The sequence below is a fragment of the Macaca thibetana genome, chromosome 5 (genome assembly GCF_024542745.1).
Source record: "Macaca thibetana thibetana isolate TM-01 chromosome 5, ASM2454274v1, whole genome shotgun sequence".
Lineage (NCBI taxonomy): Eukaryota > Metazoa > Chordata > Mammalia > Primates > Cercopithecidae > Macaca > Macaca thibetana.
In genome coordinates this window covers 182,376,879-182,389,432 of record NC_065582.1, presented here as the reverse complement: position 1 = coordinate 182,389,432, position 12,554 = coordinate 182,376,879, and the positions used below count along the sequence as shown (strand labels likewise).

Below are 12,554 nucleotides of genomic sequence, written 5' to 3'. Positions count from 1 at the left end.
CTCACAGGTGGCCCAAGCAGCAGGAAACGAGGTCCCAGTGTGGTCTCAGGTCTGGATGTTTGGAGATGTGGCACCAGGAGTGAGACCAGGAGGCCAGGCCCCTCTGGAGGCGGCGCAGGCTCTGCTGGGTCCTCTGTGTCGCCATCCCTGCCAGGGAAACGCTGGGCAAGAAGGTGCTCCCTGGGCAGGCCCTGGCAAGCAGATGGTGAGGCTGTGCTCTGCTCAGGGCTGGGCCAGGTGGCTGAGTCACAGGCCTGGGGCTGGCTGCCCTGCACAGGAGGGCAAGGCTGGGTCCTGTAGGCAGGAAGGGCCTGGCTGTGGCCCCCTCCTTGTGATGTGGATGTCCTTGGTCCGTACAGAGCTGTCCTATCTCCAGAAACAAGTGTTTCTCCCATCCTGAGCACGCTATCTGCCTGGGGCCCACAGGGGCCTGTCCTCCCATCTGTCCATGTGGGACTGGCGGGGAAGAGCCGGGCTTCTGGACACGTGTGGGGTCGCAGGCCCCTTCAGAGCCCGATGAACACGCCAGGCAAATGCCCAAATGCCCATGGGATTGACCGGCGAAGGGGGGCAAACCCCTGCCTCTCCCCACACCTGTTACCTCCCAGCCCTGCAGCCTGGCATTTGGAGCCATGGGGACCTGGAGACAAGAAGGAGATGGGCAGAGCTGTTCCCTTGTCCCCTGGGGGCAGGGCTAGCTTCTAGCCCTGGCAGAACCTAGCAGGATACTTGTTGAATGAGCAGAGGCCTGACTGGGAGAAGTTTCTAGTCTCAGCTGCTCCACATGGACCCCTACACCTCCAGACGGCATCTCCACCGGGCCTGGCTGAGTAAGACATACAGGCCCGATGCAGCTCCCACACACTGGCTGGGCACCCTGGTGCTGCTGCGTCAAGGCCAGGATGAGGGCCTCTGGGGCCACCGCTGGGGCCTGTTCCAGAGGACAGTCTGGGCACACTCAAGAGGGGAGCCAAACCTTCTGCCCGCAGCCCAGACTTGTTCACAGATGCCTCATGGAGGCTGCTTCCGGAAGCTTGGACTGAGGGTGAGGTGGGGCACACTGGGGTTGAGGACCTTGGTGGCCACAGAGCCGCTGGGGCAGCAAGGACCCTGCGGCCTTCTCAGGGACCTCAGAACAGTAGATCGAGGAGAGTCTTCACCTTCCCAGGCCTTCGGTTCACCTGGGGAGGGCAGCAGTTGGTAGCAGGGACCCCCTGTCCCTGGTTCTCATCGGCCGAGGGCTGGCTCTCCCTGCAGCCTGTCTGCTGTGGGCCCAGGCCTGGTGCCCCTGCCACCCCATAGGCGCCTCAAGGCCTCCACTCTGGCATACACGTGACTGTCCCAGGGCCTCAGCCCCAGGCTCACTGGGGAAGGAAGCTCCTGGACCCCTGCCCAGGAGGCATGCTGGGCACGCAGGAACCTGTCCCCGAAGCCCGCTCCTCTGGGTCGGTAATGTCACCCCCACTGTGCAGATGGGGAGGTGGAGTCACTGAGTGGGGAAGGGCTTCTGGGCTCTCCCAGCATGAGGCCTTCACTGCCCCTGCCCAGGCCCTGGGGTCCTGCCATGGAGCTCCGGGCGGTGCGTGCACCAACCTGCTCTGTGCGCACCGTTCACTTTCCTTGGCCCCACTCTGCGTTGGCCCCTGAGGACTCCACCCTGGCTTAGACGTGACTCTGTCCTCCAGGGGTCCACGTGGAGGTCACCGGATGTGGCACGGCAGTGACGCCCTGGGTAGGGAGGCCTCCCAGGGGTGCTGGCAAGGACATGGCCTGCCCACATTGGGTCTAGAAGCTTCCAAGGCCGGTTCAGGCAGCCGGGATCTCCTGGGACTGGAGTGGGCATTGGAGCCAGAAGTGGGGCCAGAGGCACTGACCAGCCCGGAAGAGGGGCCTCAGCAGGGGGGCCAGGGATGAAGGGGGAGGGGACATGACAGGCAGGCCCAGAGCAGGGTGTGTGTGGTGAAGACGGTGCTGAGGCAGCAAGCCAGGTGGGCGAGCAGCTGGCTAGCCTGGTAGGGTGGGATGGGGCAACAGACGCAGGACTCAGGGCCCGTTCCACCAGGCCAAGAGGGTCCAGCCTGTCTGGAACTGCTCCCACCCTAGTGCTCGACCCCCTGGGGGTGGGCCCTGAGGATGGGCCCTGGGCCTGGGGGTGGGCCCTGAGGACAGCCCCCAGGAGGAATTGGTGGGCAGTCGGGGTGGGGGCTCCGCCGGGGCCCCAGCTCTGTTCCTGAGCTGCAGTGGGGAAGCAGGGTGGTGGGGTTTCTGAGTGGGTCGGCTCCCCCACTTGGTGGCAGGCGTTCTGCGGAGGACTCTGGGAACACTGCACCTCCCCTGGGCGCACCTGCCCCAGCCCGGAGGCCCACAGTGGGAGGCCAGCTGCCTCTGGGATGTGTTTGGGGTGTTTCAGGAACCCCTCCCATGCCCAGTGTCTGTACAGGGGCCTTTGGGGTGGGGGGTGGGTTCCGGGGGCCCAGGGCCGGGTCAGGCAAGTGACAGCTTCTCTTCTCCCTGTGACAGGAAGCGGGACCCACGGCAGCCGAGACCTCCCGGTCAACAGAATCATCGACGTGGATCTTGTAACTGGCCTGGCGCCCGGGCAGGATGGTGGCATCGCGGGGGCACAGGCTGGTCCTGGGAGGGCGCAGGCCGGTGGTGGGTCTCCTACGTCAGACCTCCCTGGCCTGAGCCCCGTCCCAGGTGAGCCCGTGAAGCCCAAGGCCAGCGCGCACCACGCCACCTTCGTCTGAGCTGCCCTGGCCCGGCCAACTCTCCCGTGGACATGTCGGGGTGGGGCAGCCCCCGTGGAGTCTGTGAGCCTCAGAGGGGCCACCGCAGCCGCCAACACCCTCAGGAGCCAGGAGGGCAGGGGGTGACCTCGCTGGAGGCACTGGCCCCGGACATTCACTATGCTGGCCCTGGCCCCCTGCTGCCCAATAAAGCGTTTCTGAGGACCCGAGTGTCGGCCTGGTGCTGGTTGCTGGGGACACAGACTCATTCTCCGAGCACATCCCCAGGAGGTCGTGCAGGAGACAGAGGGGCCTGAGGAGGAGAAGTGCCCTGGGGTCAGGTCAAAGGGGCTTTGAGGAGAGGCACGCTTGACTCCTGGGGCCTGAGGGCCAGGACCAGATGGCAGAGACTGTGGCTCTCGCCGTCACGTGGGGACCCTAACCCAGCCTTGTTTAGCAGGGTGGTCTGAGGGCCTTTCTGGGGAGGGACCATGTAAACTGCAATTTGACGGCAGAGGAAGTCTAGAAAGAGCCCTGGGCCTGTGCCAAGGCCCTGGGGCTAAAAAGGGTCTGAATTCAGAAAGGGAGCCAGGTGTGGCTGCTGGGGAGGCCGGGCCATGGGGGCTGGGTTGAGTTAGAAGAGGCGGGGCCATCCCCCAGGTTGCCTTGATGGAGCCCCCAACGCCGAACACTCTCGGTACAGGGCTGTCGGTGAGCTCAGAGCATCCTAGAGGCCTGAGAGCACAGCCAGTCCCCTGGGGCTGCTCTAGAAGCTTCCAGGGAGTGGATGCACCCCACTTAGTGATGCTCTAGGAAGGGGGCTGGGGGAGGGGTCGGAATGGAAGATGAAGCCCAGTACCAGCTGTGTGCACCACCCACCACGGTGCCCGCCGTGGCCCCCCAGACCCACCATGGTGCCCACCGTGCCCCCAGGACCCACCACGCCTCCACATCCACCCTGCTCCCAGGGCCCACCACGTCCCCACCTTCACCTTCACCGTGCCCCCCGGGACGCACCACGCCTCCATGTCCACTGTGCCCCCTGGGGCCCACGGTGTCAAGCTGGGTGGTCAGTGGGTATCCATTTTCTCTCCTTCTGCACAGATAGGCAGATGGGGGAAGAGAGAGGGGGTTTGGGGTATAGAGGGAGGCAGCTTCAGCCCTTGCTGGTCTCCAGGCCACAGTGGTTCACTCACCCCTCCTCCCACCTCAGCAGCCCTGGGATGCAGCTGCTGACTCAGGGAACCCGTGGCGCCGTGGCGGCTGCTCCAATATTGCAGAAGAGGTTCCTCTGGCAGCTCTGCCCACAGCCCCAAGTCACGAATTCCGTGACTCCAGCTCCATCTCCATCCGGGTGGTGGTGGCCTCCCCATCCCAGGCCCCGGGGCACCTGGCCCAGGGTTGTGCTGTGGCCCGGGGCCGGGCTCCGGCTGCAGGGCCCGAGGAGGCAGACTTGGCCTGGACCATCCGGGTGGCGGTGGGGAGCCAGGGCTGGAAAAGTTTCTCGGAGGGGACTCCTGGGTCTGTCTGGGAGACGGGGAGGAAGGGACACTCTGAACATCACCAGGGGCTGCTGGGGGGCCCTGGACACCCCCAGAGTCAGGATAGGCAGGTGGGGCAGGGTCTTGGGTCATCATTTGCTGCACTCAGCCATTGCATGGCCCCTCTCCTCCCTGTGCCTGGCCTTTTGTCCAGCCCTGGGGCCACCGAGAGGAGGCAGCACCGAACCCTCCAGGAACCCCCAGTGCTGCCGTCTGTGGGACAGGGACAATGCCAGCCCCACCACCACTGTCTGTGCTGTGCTGGGCACAGGGCTGGACACCTGCAAGGCTCAGCACCCGTAGCGGCTCTCATCATGGACAGTTCACAGGCAGATGGTGGCCAGCTCGGTGGCCTGCAGGGACTGGGAGCTGTGCCAGACCATCTAGGCCCCAACCTATCTGCATTATCCTGGAAGACTTCCTAGAGGAGGCTTCTAAGCTGAGGCCCAAGGACCATGTCAGGTCCAGGACTAGGACCAGTGCAGGCCGAGACCTCAGTGGGACAGCTGGGCTTCCAGGTAGGGTCAAAGAGAGGTGGGCAGCAGGTGTGGGGGCCAGGGGACTCGGGGACTTCCTCTCCGGCTGGGCCCGCCCGATGTGGGAGGCAGCCAGGGTTAATCATTTCCACAAAGCCTTGACCCCACCTGCCCTGGCCACTCTGCTCCCGCCTCCCGCTGCCTTCAGACCAGCTCAGGAGCCATGGGGCGCTGGGCCTGGGTCTCCAGCCCCTGTCCCTCCCTGGGGCTGGGCCCCTTCCTCCTCCTCCTCCTCCTCCTCCTGCTGCTGCCACGGGGGTCCCAGCCCCAGCCTGGCGGGGTGAGCACTGACCTTGTCGCAGTGCGACCAGAGGTTCCCTGTGGCTACTCAGGGTCCTTGGGAGGAGGCCAGAGGGAGGGTCACTGCCGAGCATCGGGGTTTGAGGGGCGGGGGGCCGAGCACCGGGGTTTGAGGGGGCAGGAGGCTGAGCATCAGGATTTGAGGGGCGGGGGGCCGAGCATCGGGGTTTGAGGGGGCGGGGGGCCGAGCATAGGGGTTTGAGGGGCGGGGGGCCGCGCAGGGGGCTCAGGTTGAAAGCTGGCCCTCACGGGGCAGGTGGGTGCTGGGCTGGCCTGGAAGCTGGGGTCTGGGCTAACGGAGCCCTGCCTGGGGACTGTCATCCCTGTGCAGCCTGGCCTGGGCCCCTATGGGTCTGGGGGCTGCCCCCTCTCTCTGGGTCTCTGTCGGGTCTGGATGCATGAGGTTGAGGGAACCTCCGAGGGCCTCCTAGCTGCTCCCATCGCCAAGAACTGACGTCAGGGTTTAAGCCTGGTGGGTAGCAGTGCCTGGGCCTGGGCAGTGACCCTGAGCAGGTGCTCAGTAGGGACCCAGGGTGGGGAAGGTGTCAGGGCCTGACTGAGGCCTCAGGGATGTCGTGTGTCTTCCTGGAACCTGCTCCGAGATCTGGGGGCTCCAGTATGGAAACAGGCTCAGGGCTGTGACTTCCTGCCCGGCAGGACCTGAGCGTGAGGGTCCGTCCCACACTGACACCCTTTCTGCTCCTCCTAGAACCGTACGGAGTCCCCAGAACCTAATGCCACAGCGACCCCTGCGATCCCCACTATCCTGGTGACCTCTGAGACCCCAGCAACGAGTGCTCCAGAGGCAGAGGGACCCCAACGTGGGGGGCTCCCGCCCCCGCTCAGGGCAGTTCCCTCGAGCAGCAGCCCCCAGGCCCAAGGTGGGTCAGGTGGGCCTGGGTGGAGGTGTCGTGCTTCACCTCAGGGCTGGGTGGGAGGAGCAGGACTTCAGCTGAAGGTCCTGAGGGGCTCGGGTGCCCCTCAAGGGAGCCCTGACCCTGCCACCTGCTCCCCATAGCACTCACCGAGGACGGGAGGCCCTGCAGGTTCCCCTTCCGCTATGGGGGCCGCATGCTGCACGCCTGCACTTCGGAGGGCAGCGCCCACAGGAAGTGGTGGGTCCGGACGGCCGGAGCACCCGAGCTGGGGTCACCGGCTGGCCCCATGCTGCTTACTTTTCTGGGAGCCGGGCACACAGTAGGCCCTCACCACGCAGCAGGCGGACCCAGTGAACCCAGACCCTCCAGGGTGGTGGGGTGGGGTGGGGGCCTCTGCCTGGGACCCCCATGCACGCAGGTGTCGCCCCCAGGTGTGCCACAACTCACAACTACGACCGGGACAGGGCCTGGGGCTACTGTGTGGAGGCCACCCCGCCTCCGGGGGGCCCAGGTGAGTGCTGGGTCCGGGAGCCTGGGGTGGGCAGGGGGCGCTGGGCCCGGCCAGGGAGGCCGAAGGGAGGATGGGGCAGATCCAGGCAGGGGTCCTGGCTGGAGGGGAGGAGAACAGGAGCTCTGGGGTTAACCCCAGTGGGTGCCACTTAGGGCCGGAGCCTCTCCCAGGCGGGACCTGCATCTCGCGGTGGCCGTGCGGCCATCACTGGAGCCAAGGCACCGCCTGGTGGTGAGGCCGGGCCCTGCAGCCACACAGACATGCCCTGGGCAGAGGACAGGTGGGCAGGGTCTGTGTGGTGCGGTGCCAGCCACCCTGCTCACACGGGTCCCCGGACACATGGGAGGGGCTGCTGCCTGACAGTGTGGGTGTCGGGCTTCCAAGAAGCCACACGCACAGCTGGGTCAGTTACCCAGGTGCTGAGGGGGGGACACTGGGAGGAAGCGGAGGTCTGTGCCCCTCCCAGGGACCTTGCACCCCGAGAGGCGTTAGAGAGGGCCCCTTTGCTCTCAGAGCCCCTCACCGGGGCCTGATGGAGGCCTTGGCAAGCAGAGGATGTCACAGAGGGACCCTGAGGCTCCCAGCCCGCCCCTCACGGCCCCTCCCGCATGTCCTCAGCTGCCCTGGATCCCTGTGCCTCTGGCCCCTGCCTCAATGGAGGCTCCTGCTCCAATACCCAGGACTCCCAGTCCTACCACTGCAGCTGCCCCCGGGCCTTCACCGGCAAAGACTGCGGCACGGGTGAGCTGGGCCTTGGAGGTCCACAGGGGTCCAGGGGCCAGAGCGAGTTCCGGGAGGATGAGAGAACAGGTGGCTGCCTGAGTGCAGGGCAGGGGCCCTGCATGGGGACAGCGTGTGGCCAGGGTGTGAGGGCTTACTGTGCACCCCTCAGAGAAGTGCTTCGACGAGACCCGCTATGAGTACCTGGAGGGGGGCGACCGCTGGGCCCGTGTGCGCCAGGGCCACGTGGAACAGTGCGAGTGCTTGGGGGGCCAGGCCCGGTGCGAAGGCACCCGACATACAGGTGCGCCATGGGGTGTGAGCCATGCCACTGACCCCTGATGGGTGTCCCCGTCCCCACCCGAGTGGGAGGAATGGCCTGAGGTCACCCAGAAATAAGGGACAAAGGGTGGACCCCAGCCCCGACTCCACTCGTGGCCCCTGGCCCAGCTCCTTGACCCTGCCCCCAGCTTGCCTGAGCAGCCCTTGCCTGAACGGGGGCACCTGCCACCTGATTGTGGCCACCGGGACCACCGTGTGTGCCTGCCCACCAGGCTTTGCCGGGCGGCTCTGCAACATCGGTGAGTGCGTCAGCCCCCCTGGGTGCCCTGGGGCAGTGCCGGGTGGACCCCCCAGTGGGCTGGCCTCACTGCCCCTCTGCCTGCAGCGCCTGATGAGCGCTGCTTCTTGGGGAATGGCACTGGGTACCGCGGCGTGGCCAGCACCTCAGCCTCGGGCCTCGGCTGCCTGGCCTGGAACTCCGATCTACTCTACCAGGAGCTGCACGTGGACTCGGTGGGCACCGCGGCCCTGCTGGGCCTGGGCCCCCACGCCTACTGCCGGTCAGCACCACCCCACTCCAGGCCGCCACACACGGGGCAGGCAGGGTTTGTCCTGGGGAGAGGACCCCCGGCTCCCTAGGACCCAGGCGGGGCCAGCTCCATCAGACAGGCCCCAGTACCTCTGCTTGGGAGGCTGCCCGAGGGAGGGCTGCACTCTTCCCACTGCCCCAGGTGTGGGAAGCCGCCCTGCTGGGGGCTCCGATGCCCCCTCCCCATGCCCTCTTGGCGGGCAGTGTGACTCCCCGCCAGCCCCCGCTCGTGCACCACAGGAATCCGGACAGTGATGAGAGGCCCTGGTGCTACGTGGTGAAGGACAGCGCGCTCTCCTGGGAGTACTGCCGCCTGGAGGCCTGCGGTGCGCGGCTGGGGGGGGAGGCTGCCTCGGGCCCCACCGAGGTCACGGCCGTTTTCCCCGTGACCCTCCTAGCCCCTCCCCACTCCTGGCTACTGCACCTCTGACAGATGGGGACACTGAAGCTCACAGGAAGGCTGGTCCGAGGTCACGAAGTGGGTCGGTACTAGGGTCACAGTGGGGAAGCAGAGCCCGCTGCAGGGGACTGGTCACCAGGTGATGGCCTCGGGTGGCACCTGCCCAGCCTGCACCATGCCCAGAATGGCCCCAGAGGCCTCTCAGGGAGGTGCAGGAAGGAGAGTGTGCAGGCTCCGCACAAGCACCCCTGGCATCAGACCCCGGGCGGGCAGCCCCCTAGAGGCCACCTGCTTCCTGCCCTGGGGAGAGGCCCCTGGCTCCCTAGGACCCAGGCGGGGCCAGCCCGGGGCTCTCATATGGGGGTATCTGGCCGTGCTGGGGCTGGCTGTGGGGTTCCAGGCTGCTGAGGCGATCACAAAGGCCTCCATGTGTCCAGCCACTCTGGCCCTCACAGAGCCTCGGGATTGGGCACCGAACCCCATTCTACAGATTTGGAAACTGAGGGCAGAGGTGGGCGGGCGCCAGGGCCTGAGCAGCGTGGACAGGGGGTCCAGCCATGGCCCTCTGCAGCGCCTCCTGCCAGGTAGGGCCACTGTGTGGAAGGGGGCTGGCCCTGCGAACCTCAGGGGTGTGACCCGGTGCCCTTTGCTCCCAGAATCCCTCACCAGAATCCAACTGGCACCAGATATCCTGGCAACCCTGCCTGAGCCAGCCTCCCCGGGACACCAGTCCTGCGGCAGGAGGCATAAGAAGAGGACGTTCCTGCGGCCACGCATCATTGGCGGCTCCTCCTCGCTGCCCGGCTCACACCCCTGGCTGGCCGCCATCTACATCGGGAACAGCTTCTGCGCTGGGAGCCTGGTCCAAACCTGCTGGGTGGTGTCGGCCGCTCACTGCTTCTCCCACAGGTGCACCTCCTCTGGGCCCCAGTCACCTGCCCTGAGGCCCCGCACGCCATCCAGCATCACCACGCGCCTGTCCCCACCGTTTGCAGACCCCATCCCGGTGCCTCCGCTGACTCCTTGCAGGGGTCCCCGGTCACCCCCTCTGACCCCTCTGGGACTGGGGGCTCAGCCCTGAGCTGGGCATGCTGGAGACTCCAGAAACCCTGTCCCTATTAAGGGAGCCCAGGGGTCGCGACGTTTCCACAGAGGCGGGTGCGGTGGGCAAGGTCCCGTCCTCCCCGCAGGCACCGCCCCTCCCAGAGTCCTGGCTCTCAGAAGGGAGCCAGGGAGAGCAGTGACAAGGCGTCAGAGCCCTAGGAGCCCAAGCACAGCCAAGGAAACCAAGGCGCAGCCCACTCAGCCAGCTCCCCTCAGTGGGGGCACACAGCCACCCAGGCCCACACTCTGGGAGGCCTCAAGTGGGGAGACCCTGAGATGGAGCAGCCTGGGTCAGACGCCCTTCCACCTTCGATGGGCACCCCGGTAATTAGGGGCAGGGGTCTGGCCAGCTGAGGGTCTGGTGGCCTTTCAAGGACCACAGCTCCCAGGATGGGGCCCTGCGTGGCCCTGCGTGGCCCTGCAGGCGGCTCCTGGGCCTGCAAATGGGGCCAGAGCCCTCCTCAGTGTGGAGAAATGGGGTTCCCCACATGGAGCCCAGGGCAGGAGGCTGAGGCAGAGTGGAGCGACCTCCACACGGCAGATGGGAGCCAGGCTGACCCAGGGGCCCAGGCTCTGTGCCCAGCAGGAGTGAGGGCTGCATCTGGAGACCCCACAATGTGGATGGAAGCTGGGGCAGGGCCTTAGCAGGCCAGGTCTCCACCTACTTGGGTCCAGCCTTGCAGCCGACCCTGCCTGGGCCTGGCCTGAGACTCCCCCCAGGGCTTGTGACCAGTGTTGTCAGGAGGGATGGCACTGCATTTCAGCTCCCATGCCCGGATCTGGGGGTGACTGGCCATAGCCCCTGCTTGGTGACCCCTGTCTCCCCAGTATCAACAGCCCACACCCAGGCACCTGCTCAGACCTCTCCCTGGGACCAGGACCCCACACCATTGGCCTCCGTAGGCCGGGTCGGGGGTGGGGGGAGGTGACCCTGGTGGCCAGGGGAGGGCTGGTCCATGCACCCGCCAGCCTCCCTTGCACAGTCCCCCCAGGGAAAGCGTCTCAGTGGTGCTGGGCCAGCACTTCTTCAACCGCACGACAGACGTGACACAGACCTTTGGCATCGAGAAGTACATCCCGTACACTCTGTACTCGGTATTCAGCCCCAGCGACCACGACCTCGGTGAGCTCCAGGGCATCGCGGCCGCACTCCGGGCAGGTGGGCCCTGTGCCCCCCAGGCCAGGCCGGGACAGGGGCAGGAGCTGGGCAGACATGTGGTGCGGGGAAGCTGGGGCAGGGCAGGGAAGACAGGGCACCTCTCCCTTCTGGATCTCCCAGGCTGCCCCATGGGACCCACTAGCTGCCCTCCCTCCATCACGCGCCCCGACAGCCTCCTGTTCAGCCCGCACACCACAGGCTGACCCTGGCTGCTCTCCCGATCAGTCCTGATCCGGCTGAAGAAGAAAGGGGACCGCTGTGCCACACGCTCACAGTTCGTGCAGCCCATCTGCCTGCCCGAGCCCGGCAGCACCTTCCCTGCCGGACACAAGTGCCAGATTGCAGGCTGGGGCCACTTGGACGAGAGTGAGTTGGGAGGGGGCACCCAGCGCCCCGCCAGGGTGGACAGTGGCCAGCCACGGTGTGCATGTCATGCTGAGGGCATCATGTCCCACAGACGTAAGCGGCTACTCCAGCTCCCTGCGGGAGGCCCTGGTCCCCCTGGTCGCCGACCACAAGTGCAGCAACCCTGACGTCTATGGCGCCGACATCAGCCCCAACATGCTCTGTGCCGGCTACTTCGACTGCAAGTCTGACGCCTGCCAGGTGAGCTGGTGCCTGCCCCACCAGGACCCGATTGCTGGGGCTCAGCTGGTTCTGAGTCTCGAGATGCTTGTCCCTGGGGAGCCCAGAGCCCAGCGGCACCCCAATCTGGCAGGGCCAGCCAGGGACCCCTGGGCAGGGAGCACACTCACGGTCAGTGGCCAGCACCCCAGGTCACCCAGACCCCTGCCGGAAGGGCATCCTCCTCACACAGAAGGGGAGACCCAGGCTCTGAGAGGGGCCTGGGGTCCCACAGAGCCCGGACAGATCCCGGCCGTGCAGCCCAAGGCAGTGCTGTCCGTGTGACACCAGGCACCAAAGGCCCCTTTGCCCCGAGTTCTCTCAAGCCAGCTCTTTAACCTTCAATAACCCCAACAGCCCAACCACGTCCTGGGCTCTGCAGGGCTGTGTGCTCAGGCGGCACGGCAACCCTGGCATGAAACAGCTCTTTTATGCCCCATTTTATAGCTGGGAAGACTGAGCCCCAGGCAGTCAATTCACTCTTCCAAGGCCACAAAGCCCAGAAGCGGTAGAGTGGGTGGGGCTTGTCACTGGACCAGGCTAGGGGAAGTCAGGATGGCTTCCTGGAGGAGGGGGTGTTTGCACTGGTCCTGAGGGATGCGTAGGAGTTTGCCAGGGAGTGAAGAAGTCATTTCAGGAGGTGCTGGGACACAGGGTGGCTGTGTGGTCCACATGGGGTACGTGCTGGTGGGGAGAGGGGGACCACGGCTTCAGGAAGGGGAATAACGTGGTTGGAGGCCCTGGCCCAGCCAGTGCTGCCCCCAGGGAATGAGATACCTTTTCACGAGGTTCAGAAGAGTGGACCAGCTCCCCTGCTCAGAAACGCCTTTGTCCTCTGTCCCTGAGCTGCCACTCGGGGGAGCATGGGGGGTCCCTGAACCAGGCCCCTGGGAGGGTGGCTCTAACCGGCATCTCTGCCTAGGGGGACTCAGGGGGGCCCCTGGCCTGCGAGAAGAACGGCGTGGCCTACCTCTACGGCATCATCAGCTGGGGCGATGGCTGCGGGCGGCTCCACAAGCCGGGGGTCTACACCCGTGTGGCCAACTATGTGGACTGGATCAACGACCGGATACGGCCTCCCAGGCGGCTTGTGGCTCCCTCCTGACCCTCCAGCGGGACATCCTGGTTCCCACCGTTCCCTGCCTTGCTGACAATAAAGATACTTCCAAGAACCCAGCCCA

General features: G+C 66.2%; 2 protein-coding genes across 4 annotated transcripts in view; both read left to right on the top strand.

Moving 5' to 3' along the window:
- RGS12 (regulator of G protein signaling 12) overlaps positions 1-2,957 on the top strand; it is a 164,622-nt gene extending 161,665 nt beyond the window's left edge. For all 3 annotated transcript variants that reach the window (XM_050792248.1, XM_050792251.1, XM_050792250.1), the window contains one exon: positions 2,521-2,957. In XM_050792248.1, the coding sequence (XP_050648205.1) occupies positions 2,521-2,750 (230 nt within the window). In that variant the 3' untranslated portion in view covers positions 2,751-2,957. The remainder of the gene's footprint in view (positions 1-2,520) is intronic.
- A 1,950-nt stretch (positions 2,958-4,907) lies between these two features.
- On the top strand, positions 4,908-12,554 carry HGFAC (HGF activator). The gene is made up of 14 exons (XM_050792281.1): positions 4,908-5,086; positions 5,816-5,987; positions 6,125-6,221; positions 6,416-6,495; positions 7,114-7,236; positions 7,388-7,519; positions 7,686-7,796; positions 7,883-8,057; positions 8,327-8,412; positions 9,143-9,395; positions 10,574-10,713; positions 10,975-11,115; positions 11,207-11,355; positions 12,296-12,554. The coding sequence occupies exons 1-14, from the start codon at positions 4,970-4,972 to the stop codon at positions 12,476-12,478; spliced, it is 1,959 nt and encodes a 652-aa protein (XP_050648238.1). The 5' UTR covers positions 4,908-4,969; the 3' UTR covers positions 12,479-12,554.

What these genes read in the sequence shown, in the direction of transcription:
- HGFAC (XM_050792281.1), top strand. Translation starts at nt 4,970, where the DNA reads ATGGGGCGCTGGGCCTGGGTCTCCAGCCCCTGTCCCTCCCTGGGGCTG. An exon ending in CTGCCGCCTGGAGGCCTGCG is followed by an intron (nt 8,413 to 9,142) that starts GTGCGCGGCTGG and finishes CTTTGCTCCCAG; the next exon opens with AATCCCTCACCAGAATCCAA. An exon ending in CCCCAGCGACCACGACCTCG is followed by an intron (nt 10,714 to 10,974) that starts GTGAGCTCCAGG and finishes TCTCCCGATCAG; the next exon opens with TCCTGATCCGGCTGAAGAAG.